Here is a 12,422-nt window from a genome sequence, read left to right on the forward strand (position 1 = left end):
CTGGATAGAGCACTGCTGGGAGGTTAGCTTGTCCATATTGCATGGACAAATCAGATGCCTTCACCCTAAAATGTAGTGGTAAGCAATCGTGGTTTGACAATCATCGAAAATTTTTGCCAGCAAATCATCCATTTCGCAAGAATAAGACAGCGTTCTTTAAGAACAGAGCGATTACAATTGAGGCACCGCTTGTTCGGTCAGGATCTGATATCCTTGCAGAGATTGAGACTTTAGGCCTTAAGAAAGTCACTGAATTGGATGCAGCTGAAGTTAATGGATTCATTTCCAAAACTGCGATATCTCCACCTGTTCTTGTGGAACCTATTGTGGCACCTCCTCCTACTGTGATATCTCTACCTGTTCAGTCACCTGCTTCTATCGGTTCACCAGCTGACTTGCCGATTCCATCACCATCAAACTCTACTGCTCCACCTACATCCTCATCAGTTGCGGGATCATCCAGTGGTTGTGATTTGACTATTATTCATGTAGAGGATGGAAGGTAATAAAATGTGTTATTATGTTAACATTTATGTATATATTATTTTCATCCTTATTCATCTCTTATATATGTACAGGTTGATACCTTCTCACACATGTTCAAGTACAATGACAAAAATATTCGATCACGAAAATGATCCATCCTAATGGATATGCTTGGAAGAATGTGCCTAATGAGTACAAGGATTTATACTTTGAGGAATTTAAGGTGAATTCATGATATGACTTTGAGAATATTTAGGTTAATTCTTAAAGCTAAATTGTTATTAAATTTTGATGAATTTGTGATGTTATAGAAATTTTACAAGTGGGATGAGTCTATTGAAGCTCAAGTTCGCAAAACTTTTTTAGCACAAGCAGGCCTACGCTATGCAGATATGCTCTCCAAATTCAAGACCAAACGGACTTCAACTGGGAGGCCAGATTGTGTAGCTGAAGAAACATGGGCCATTTGGGAAGCATATTGGGATAGGCCTGACGTGAAAGTGAAATCTGAACAACAGCGAAAAAATAGGATGAGTGAGGTGGAAGGACCTGGTACGGGATGTTCTAAACATACCGGAGGGTCTAGATCAGCTATCGAGCACTATCACAAATTGGTAAGCCTCTTTCCTTTTTGGTTTGTTTGATGAATGGGGAATTGAATGTGGTAACAAGTGAATTGAATGTAAAAGCATGAAATGTTAATGAACTAGGATGATCATGCTAGTTTTTGAATGTCATTTAGATTTTCTTTATGAGATCTTATGTGTGTTTTTACTTGTTTTCCTCTTGAGGATTGTTTAACCAAATGTTATTTTGAGTTACCTATTATAGTTTCTGTTGTGTCATTAAATGCACTGAATTCATTGAATAGACAGCCTTGTAGTCTATTAGTTTGATGACATGTATTTTTCTACTACACTTGCTGTTTTGAAGGTTTTTTGGTTTGTTTGATAAATGTGGAATTGAATGTGGTAACAAATGCATAGAATGTAAGAGCATGAGAAGTTGATGAACTAGGATGATCATGCTAGTTTTTGATGGATTGTTTAGGCTTTAAGGTTATGTGATGTTGATCTCTGAAAGTATCATTTTTATTGTTTTTGCTTGTTTAATAGCGAGAAGAACTTCAAAAAGAGCCTAATCTGTTTGAGTGCTTTGCCCAAATGCACAAAAAGAAAGATGGTATGTTTGTTGACGAGAGGTCAAAGAGAATTGCTGTAAGTATCACGTAACCAATCATATATTGTTAAATAGATAAAATTCTTATATGCCATTGTATACTTATTTTATTGTGTATACTAATTGTAGGAAGAAGTACAAGCACGCCATGATATTGCAACGCAAGAAGCTGAAGATTCAACTGAGTCACCAAATATAAACATGTCACAGTTGTATGTGGATGTTGTTGGCGAGGCAAAAAAAACAGCGTATTTATGGCTTAGGGACTAAGGGATCCTCATTTATCAATGGGAATAGTTGTGGTTTATCTGCTACCTCACAACTTCATCAAGATGCAATGGAAGATATGATGAATCAACAGTTAGAGACCATGCGAGCTGATATGGAGGCTAAATTACAAGCTGAGATGGATGCTAAACTACAAGCTGAAAGAAATCAAATGCAGACTCAAATGGAGGCTCAAATGCAAACTCAAATACAGACTCAAATACAAGCTCAGATTACAAGTTTGATGGATGAGTTGCGTCGCAATGGGATTCTATCCACTTCTATGCCACTACCTCAAAATACTCAGCAAGCTGAAAATTCTGTTAATTCAAATGATGAAAACCTAGGAGATGATTAGATTATGTTTATGAGTATGAATGTTATTTGTTTCTAACGATGGATACTTGGTACTGTTTCTAACTATATTACTTTACTTTTGCTATTGTGTTATGAGTATGGATGCTTTAATATAATATATTTTACAATTATATTATTGATGTTTTATATTATTTATAGGATTAATGCAGGTATGTGATATTAATTAGCGGATATAAATTTTTTTTTAATTTTACAATTTAGTGACAGACATATATTGTAGTAAATTCGTAGCTAAGTATCTAATAAAATAAAGAATACTGACGAAATAGCGACCGAAAAATTCGTAGTTAACTTTAGCGACGGATCTTTCCGTCACTAAATCGTAGCTAAATGATGTCAAATTCAAATAATAAAAACGAATTAGCGACGACACATTCCGTAGCTACAGGTAGCGACGGAAATTTGCGATGGACAGGTCCGTCACTAAGTCTAGTGACGGAAATATTGGTAGTTAATCCCTCGCAAAGTTTGTCATCAAATCGTCGCCGTAGCAACTTAGCGACGGAAATGGTTCGAATTTAGCGACGGATATTCCGTCGCTACACCTAGCGACGGATGTTTCCGTGGCCAATTCGTCGCAACAAACATCGTCGAAACCGTCGCCCAACAGAAAATAACGACGGATTATTTTCACGTAGCGACGAAAATATCCGTCGCTAAACACTAGCGACGGAAAAAAATTGCGTCGCTAAATTCTAGCGACGCCCATTTTAGCGACGGACGATTTCCGTCGCTAACCCGTTTAGCGACGGATTTTAGCCGTTTAGCGACGGAAATTGTCCGTCTCTATTTTGGCGTTTTTTTGTAGTGGATGATGATAACAAATATTGTGCATTGGATTGTAACAATGGATGGTATAGATTAATGGTAGTATTAGATTAGTTTTTGGGTCAAATATGCGTGGCTTTTTGTTGTATTAATATACGGGGGTATTTTTTCAATGTAAGCTTGTGTTTTAATTTGGTAGGCTTATTTTTTTACTGTATTTTGGAGGTCTCGTTTCCCACAACTCTTCACTATTCATTTTCGATTTTGAGAGAATTCAACTGACGTCTCTTTTTTGTGGTTTTCTCGTTGGTCTCATTGGTGGATTCTCTGTGAGAGACCGTGGGAGAAGTAATGGTGGACGTAGGCGGTGGTCATCGTTGAGCGAAGAGAGCTGAGCAATCGAGTGTGGTGGCGAGTGGAGGTAGGGTTTTTTCTCTTTTGCGTTTCTTTTTCCTAATGTTTTTGCCATTCGTGTTTTTGGTTTTTGGCGTGGTTGATGTTTTGCGTCATTGTATAACTCTCGCATTTGTGTTTTTGTCCAGTCGTTGGTGGTATTTTCTGTTCAGGATTTTTGGGTTTTTTCTGGTGCGTCGGCCGGAGGTGTGGGGGGGAGGGGTTGCCTTTGTTTTTTAGTTTGTAATAATGTTATTTGTTGGAGTTAGGTTTTTTTTTTTTAGTTTATTGTTACATTGTATGGATTTTTCTCTGGCTCTTAGAACTGTGTAATTTTTTTTGTCTAATTTGGTAACCTACACAATTTGGACCTTTGTCGCAGGCACCTGGTCGTCACAGATTTTGCATTGTAGCGGTTGACTATTTCACTAAGTGGGCAGATGCCGAGCCCTTGGCTACTATCACCGAGTACCAATGCCACTGGTTCATTTGGAAGAATACTATTTGTAGATTTGGACTGCCCAAGAAGTTGGTCGCTTACAACGACCGGCAGTTTGATAACCGGTCGTTCGATGCCTTTTGCATTCAACATGGCATTCAGCATTTTAAAGCCTCTATCACTTACCCATAGTCGAATGGGTAGATAGAGAACTTGATTCGCACCATCTTGGACGAGTTGAGAAAGAGATTAGAAGAACTGGGCGGGACCTGGGTTGAGTAGCTAGAGAAGGTCCTTTGAACTTATCGGACAATTCCCCATTGAGCGACTGTAGAAACCCCGTTCACCTTAGCATTAGGGTTTGAAGCCAAGTTGCCTATAGAGATTCAGGTGCCCAGTCAGAAAATTTTACTTTATAATGAAGATGGCAACAAGGAAAGTTTACAAATTGAGAAGAATTTTTAGAAAAAAAAAAAAAAAAAAAAANGCTTGTGTTTTAATTTGGTAGGCTTATTTTTTTACTGTATTTTGGAGGTCTCGTTTCCCACAACTCTTCACTATTCATTTTCGATTTTGAGAGAATTCAACTGACGTCTCTTTTTTGTGGTTTTCTCGTTGGTCTCATTGGTGGATTCTCTGTGAGAGACCGTGGGAGAAGTAATGGTGGACGTAGGCGGTGGTCATCGTTGAGCGAAGAGAGCTGAGCAATCGAGTGTGGTGGCGAGTGGAGGTAGGGTTTTTTCTCTTTTGCGTTTCTTTTTCCTAATGTTTTTGCCATTCGTGTTTTTGGTTTTTGGCGTGGTTGATGTTTTGCGTCATTGTATAACTCTCGCATTTGTGTTTTTGTCCAGTCGTTGGTGGTATTTTCTGTTCAGGATTTTTGGGTTTTTTCTGGTGCGTCGGCCGGAGGTGTGGGGGGGAGGGGTTGCCTTTGTTTTTTAGTTTGTAATAATGTTATTTGTTGGAGTTAGGTTTTTTTTTTTTAGTTTATTGTTACATTGTATGGATTTTTCTCTGGCTCTTAGAACTGTGTAATTTTTTTTGTCTAATTTGGTAACCTACACAATTTGGACCTTTGTCGCAGGCACCTGGTCGTCACAGATTTTGCATTGTAGCGGTTGACTATTTCACTAAGTGGGCAGATGCCGAGCCCTTGGCTACTATCACCGAGTACCAATGCCACTGGTTCATTTGGAAGAATACTATTTGTAGATTTGGACTGCCCAAGAAGTTGGTCGCTTACAACGACCGGCAGTTTGATAACCGGTCGTTCGATGCCTTTTGCATTCAACATGGCATTCAGCATTTTAAAGCCTCTATCACTTACCCATAGTCGAATGGGTAGATAGAGAACTTGATTCGCACCATCTTGGACGAGTTGAGAAAGAGATTAGAAGAACTGGGCGGGACCTGGGTTGAGTAGCTAGAGAAGGTCCTTTGAACTTATCGGACAATTCCCCATTGAGCGACTGTAGAAACCCCGTTCACCTTAGCATTAGGGTTTGAAGCCAAGTTGCCTATAGAGATTCAGGTGCCCAGTCAGAAAATTTTACTTTATAATGAAGATGGCAACAAGGAAAGTTTACAAATTGAGAAGAATTTTTAGAAAAAAAAAAAAAAAAAAAAGAGACGCCGCTTATGCCCGAATGGCAGAGTACAACTAGGCGGTTAAGTGGTACCAAGTTAAGCGAGCTAAAGTTAAGCACCTCCTCGTGGGAGACTTAGTCCTGAGGGATCGGGAGGCCAGTCGACCCACCGAGAGGTATAAACTAGTTGTCAAGTGGGAAAGGCCCTATAAAATCTCGGAAGTTGTATTCCTGGGGGCGTACCGACTAGAAACCATGGAAGGCAGGCAGGTGGATAGGACTTGGAATGCTCACCATCTGAAGAAGTTTTACCAATATATTAGTCGTTTTTCCTTTTATATAGTTCGATGTATTCACTCAATGGCCATATTAGTATGTGTATTACTTAATATTTTGAGTAATAAAATTCATTAGTTCGACCAAATACATTTGCGAAGTAGATCGACTTATGCCTTCAAGCCTTAGAAGAAAAGAGAGGTTTGGAGTTTTGCAATCAGGAGTTGAACAGTCGTCTTTCTTTGCAAAGTCGGTTGACGTAGGCCTTTTAGGCCTTAGAAGAAACGGGAGGTTTGTAGTTTTACAGTCAGGAGCTAACTAGTCTCACTTCCTTGTGAAGTAGGTCGACTTAGGCCTTTCAGGCCTTAAAAGAAAAGTGAGGTTTAGAGCTTTGCAATTAGAAGCTGACCAGTCGCCCTTCCTTGCGAAATAGGTCGACTTAGGTTTTTTAGGCCTTAGAAATAAATGGAGGTTTGGAGTTTTCCAGTCATGAGCTAACCATTCGCATTTCTTTGCGAATTAGGTCGATTTAGGTCTTGTAGGCCTTAGAAGAAAAGGGAGGTTTGAAGTTTTGCAGTAAAGAGCTGATTAGTCGCCCTTCCTTGCTGCGAAGTCGGTCGACTTAGGCCTTTCAAGACTTAAAAGAAAAGGGAGGTTTGGAGTTTTGCAGTTAGGAGCTGACTAGACGCCCTTCCTTGCAAACTCAACCGAGTTAGGACTTTCAGGCCATAGAAGAAAATGGAGGTTTGGAGTTTTGTAGTCAAGAGCTGACCAGTCGCTCTTCCTTGCAAAGTCAGTCGATTTAGGACTTTTAGGCATTAGAAGAAAATGAAGATTAGGAGTCTCACAGTCACCCCTTGGGCGAGGTCGATCATGTTGGGCAGTCAACTCTATTCGCAACAAAGTAAAGTGTATTCAAAATTTATAAGAAAAAAAAGTAACATATAAAAGATGTGAAAGAAAATGACTAGCAACAAAGTAAAGTGTATTCAAAAGAAACTCCTCGAGGGAGACAAGTACTTTACATAAAAAAAAAAAAAAAAAAGTCTTAAGGAAAAAGGATATTATCTACCCTAACTAGCTGATTTCCTTCGTTAAGGAGGGAAATCATGGCATCCCCAGCCAGAGTTTGGCGATTTGCGGCCAAGTCGAGATACTCGATATCCAGTGGGATCTGCTGGATACCATCTTATCCTACGGCCTGTTGGTCTAGGACCGTATTCCCCTGGTTAGGTGTGGGGGTAGCTAGGGGTTGTTCGGGTTCCTCCAGGACGGCCGGGAGTCCATAGCAAAGAGGGCTGAAGTCAGGGAAGCAGTCGACCAGGCTCTTGTAGATTTCCTTTTGGATGTCCACCATCCCTAGCTTGTAGTCTTCAGTCTCGAGATCGGCTAAGAACTGTTGACCCGCGGGAGTGGCCATCCAGGCCTTGGAAATTTGCTCCACATGCGCTTGGACGTATTCCTCGGCATCCCGCCTAAACTCCTCCGACTCCTTATAGGCAGTCATCGCCACCAGGTGAGCAGCCTGCAGCTCCACCATCAGTTGCTCATTTCGCCTTTGCTCGGCTTCTAGGACAGAGGTGGACTAGGCCAATTGGAAGTTCATTTCCTCCATCTGCTTGCCGTGGTCAGCCCGAGCATCGTGCATGACTTCCATCTCGGAGAGGATAACCTTCTGAAGGCGGCGGATTGCGAGCTAGGCCATCAAAGACTGTTAAAGGAAAAAGAGAATTGTGAGTTAGGGCTAAGTATAGAGCTGAAGGCTGTTAGTTTGGAAGGTAAAAAAGTACCTGGTAGGTATAGTGGGCGACTCCTCGGAGCAAGTCAGCGAGCATGATTGTAGTCGTCAAAAAGGGTAGAGTGGCGACTCACCGGCCACTCCAAATCCTCAATGAAGCCTGGATCCTATCGATCACGGGCTAGACCGGAGCAGCGGAGGTGGCGCGAGTGGCGGCCGCTAGCCGAGAAGAAGATACCGAAAGATTACTGTTAACACCTTGACGGCGGGAAGGCGACGAGGATGAGGTTTGTGAGGAAGATATTGCAACAGAAAAACATGATTAAATGGAGGAATATGGGCTGACCTTAACGAAATAAAGGGGAGAACGACGGTGGAAATGGTGTTGGACGACTGGAAACTGACAGCAGAAAGGCTGGACGAAGGTGAAGAAGATGGATGGGAAACACCGAGATGAGAGGGGGTTCACCGAAGAAGAAGTTTGGAAAGCAGAAAAAAGGGTTTGAAAAGGTTGGAGGAGTATTTATAGGGAAGGCTGGCTGCCTAAATGATGACACGTGACGGGCATCGGACGATTGGGAGGCAACTGTAACATTTGACAAACATGACAGTTATTTTTAGAAAAGATAACCAATGGGAATCGAGGAGACGCAATAATTACATCTCATTAATAGCGACCTTCGCGAAACCAGTTCGGAAAGGCAAAACCAATCAGGGAGGAAGAATAGAAGGTCGCGGCCTCACCCCGACTAGTTACGAGTTTGAAATTAGCTACACTACAAGATCGACGAGATAAAGACTGTCCACCTGAAGGCAATGCTGAAGTGGGAAAACCGCTTGTATGTTTACTTTCACGAGTCGTTGCTCTACAAGAGCTCAGGAAAGTGAGAGACTAGTGATGGATACCCTTAAGTAGGGTACCCAGTTTGGAAAGCCCACGGTATCTGGAGCCTGCCGACCGACTTTCTTTTCCAGTTGATGGGTCGGATATGAAGGCCAGAGCATCCCTCCTGAGGTAGGCAGTCCGGTCGCGGTGCCCGGCTGGACAGCACTCGGAGGCGACAAATCATAGATTCGCGAGGAATCTTGGCAAATTTGGTGTGGTTCTTTCCTAATTCAGATTTGGCAATATATTATGGTGGTTTGGACAGTTTAAGTAGCTTTGTTAATTTCTTACTTGTTTCCGTTCTAAGGCCTATCAATCTTGTATAAATACCCCTTGGGGGGGGGGGGGGGGGCATTTGGTTCAAGTAATCTTAGATTACCCAGGTAATCTGGGTATGGTAATGTTATATTACCTTGTTTGGTTCAAGTTATGAGATTACATGGTAATGTTATATTACCTCAAAGTTGATGTGGCGGTAATGTTTCAAGGTAATGTGATTACCCCCATTTTATTAGGTAATCTTAGATTACCTTGAATTATTCCAACTTTGATCTTGTTAAATAATCCTTATATAAAATTATTTCAAATAATAATAATAATAATAATAAATAATAATAATAATAATAATGGAATAAATATATGTTTATATAATCAAATATACATGTGTGTATATTTATATATTTAATTTTTTAATATGTACGCATTGATATACATTCATATATACAATTAAATAAATAAATAAACACACACATATAAATAAATAAATAAGTGTGTGTGTGTCTGTGTCTGTGTGTCTATATATATATATATATATATATATATATATATATAATTTTTATTTATTTATTTATTTATGTATTTATTTATTATTGAGGGCATTATAGTAAATTGAGTCATATAACCTAAAATATAACCCTTAATCAAACAAGGTAATAGTATATTTCACAATCCAAACCAAACACATCAGTTAATCTTACATTCCCAAAATTTCACATTACCTCCCTGGAGGTAATCCTATTATCTAGGGTAATCTAAGATTCTGTGAACCAAGCACCCCCTTGGGGTCACATTGTAAAGGGTTCTGATTAGAATGCAAGTACAATTACTCTGTCCAATTGTTCTTGTATTTTACCTTATTATTTCTCTAAATTGAATACACGCATACAAACATTCCATAACTTTTATTAATATATTATTTATAATTTTCTTACAAAATATATTTTTATAAATCATAAATTAATTAATGCATTATAAAAAAAAATTGATTGTCACAAAATTATATTATAGATAATATATATATATATAATCAATTTTCATTAAATATAACCAATAAAAGTATTTCTTGAACTAATGAAACAACTAATGTTGAATGGTATAATTATCAAAATGTCTAGAATGAAAAAGTATAAAATAAATATTGTTAACGCAAAAAAAAAAATTATAAAACTAATACTAATAATATTATTATTAATAATTAAATAAAATTTTAAAAATAAAATTAATTCTGCTGCAACCAGCTTTTGTATCTTAGTTGCAGCCAGATACAAATTGCTGCGAACAGCAAGAGCAACAATTTTTTTCGCGGCTGTTCGCATTAATTTTTTTGTTGCGAACGGTAGCCCTAGCTGTTCGTAATAATTTTTTTTTTGTTTGTACCAACAAATTTTGCTCTGAACATTAGTAAATAATAATTTTTCGTAGAAAGTATATGAATATTTATGAAGGGTTTGAAACGTACTGTAAAATTTATGAAAAATTTGTCTGGTTTAGATATAGGAAAAAAAGTTTGTAGAGAATATTGAAAAGTTTGGGGTTGGAGGGTTGGATTTCATCTATTTATATTAATGAAGAAAAAGTATATAAAAATCTTATTCTGACAGAGTTTATGAAAGTTAACAACTTTTTGAATACCAGTAGACTTTTAAATACTCTATAAAAGTCTGAATCGAATATGAGTATACTTTTAAAGAATTTTGAAAATTCTGAATCCAATACCGGTAAACTTTTAAAGAGTCTTTAAAAATCTAAATTGAATACCACCAAACTTTTAAAGTTGATAAAAGTCTTTAAAAGTTTATGAAAATCATGATTGAATACACATCCCTAAGTTTTACGATAGTGTTGGCTAGCCGAACGGTTGTCTAGCAGCCGTAAAACCAACAAGCTGGTTAACTCACATTTTATAAAAAAGATGGAAATGTCCTTGTATTTACCGTCATTTAAATAGGTTTGTTGACGGATGGCCAAAAATAGTACGGAGTATAAAAGTGAAATGTTACCTATAAATTTAATAATGATCAATTAATACATCCAATGGTCTTCCGAGTATTAGCGATTTACCAGTTGTGGTCCCTTGACTTTTAAATGACCTCTAATGGTCCTCCAAGTTTTAAAAAATAACCACTTGTGGTCCTTTTAGGACGTCTCGTGATTATTTTAAACTCGATTTATTTTAAAAATTAGAACCACGGGTAGGGGTGTGCAATACTCGACCGACCCGTAATCCGAAAGTGAGTACGAAACGGGTGTCACTACCCGATTCCATCAACCGACCCGTTAAATGGCTTGAGTGCGGGTGTAGGTTATCGGGTAGGGTTGAGAAATATCCTCCCCGAACCGCCCGAATACCCGATTACATATATACACATATTATATAGATATATATATGACGTCGTATGATGTGTAATATATATATACTCCTTTGTTCAGAGGGTGCCAACCCTAGGTCATTTGTGCTCTTTCTGCGTAGTCGCGACTCGCGACCTCTCCTCTCTGGCTCTTTGTTCTCTTTTCTGAGACTCTGAGAGTCTGAGTTCTCTCAATTCTCACTTCTCAGTGATCTCACTTCTCAGTCTCAGTCTCTCTCGAGTCTTTTGTTCTCTCAACTTTCCGGTGGAACTGTGGAAGCCCTTAACGCCGTTGCAACTGTCGACTTGAAGCCGGTGGAAGCCCTAAAACTCGTTGCAACTGTCGACTTGAAGCCGGTGGAAGCCCTAAAACTCTTTGCAACTGTCGACTTGAAGCCGGTGGAAGCCCTAAAACTCTGATGAGGCTTTTATCTAAAAGAATAGAGAGTAGACTCATTAGAGACTGAGTCTTTGACTCTTTGAGCCGTTTGAGTTATGCCGGAACCCTAGTTCATAGATTTTTATTGTTATCGTATATTTGTATTACTGGTGTTGTGGATTTGTGTTTGATATGTGAATATGTGATTCTGTACTTCTGTTGCTATGCCTTTGATATGTTATTCTGTTATGATATATTGATTACATTGAAAATAGGGTTTGCCTTAATTCAATTTAAGTGTGGAACTGTGGAAGCCCTTAATTATTGCTATGCTTTGATCTGTTATTCTGTTATGATATACTAATTACATTGAAATTAGGGTTTGCCCTAATTCAATTTAAGTGTGGAACTGTGGAAGCCCTTAATTATTGCTATGCTTTGATGAGTTTGATCTGCTATTTTGTTATGATATACTGATTACATTGAAATTAGGGTTTGCCCTAATTCAATTTAAGTGTGGAACTGTGGAAGCCCTTAATTATTGCTATGCTTTGATGAGTTTGATATGCTATTCTGTTATATACTAATTACATTGAAATTAGGGTTTGCCCTAATTCAATTTAAGTGTGGAAGCCCTATTAGCCCCTAAATGATGAACTTTCTAACTTTGTAAGTTCTGAAATGCCCCTAAATGATGAACTTTCTAACTTTGTAAGTTCTGAAATAAAAAATAAGTTTATGGAATTTATGGACCCTTAAATCAGTTAAATGTGTACCTCAATGGAATTTATGGACCCTTAAATCAGTTAAATGTGTACCTCAGTATAATTTATGGACCCTTAAATCAGTTAAATGTGTACCTCAGTATCTGTTATGGACCCTTAAATCAGTTAAATGTGTACCTCAGTATCTGTTTTTTACTGTATGAGTCTAGCTGTATAACTATAAGTGTATAACCACACTATACTGACTTGATCTTTTTTTCTATACTGATTTCTAATACACATCTCATCTGTAAAG

At 38.4% G+C, this 12,422-nt stretch overlaps 1 protein-coding gene across 1 annotated transcript; it reads left to right on the forward strand.

Moving 5' to 3' along the window:
* Positions 1-634: 634 nt before the first annotated feature.
* On the forward strand, positions 635-2,290 carry LOC116026941. The gene is made up of 5 exons (XM_031268368.1): positions 635-709; positions 798-1,100; positions 1,602-1,703; positions 1,795-1,877; positions 1,963-2,290. The coding sequence occupies exons 1-5, from the start codon at positions 635-637 to the stop codon at positions 2,288-2,290; spliced, it is 891 nt and encodes a 296-aa protein (XP_031124228.1).
* The last annotated feature ends 10,132 nt before the right edge of the window (positions 2,291-12,422 follow it).

This window comes from Ipomoea triloba, chromosome 8 (genome assembly GCF_003576645.1).
Source record: "Ipomoea triloba cultivar NCNSP0323 chromosome 8, ASM357664v1".
NCBI lineage: Eukaryota > Viridiplantae > Streptophyta > Magnoliopsida > Solanales > Convolvulaceae > Ipomoea > Ipomoea triloba.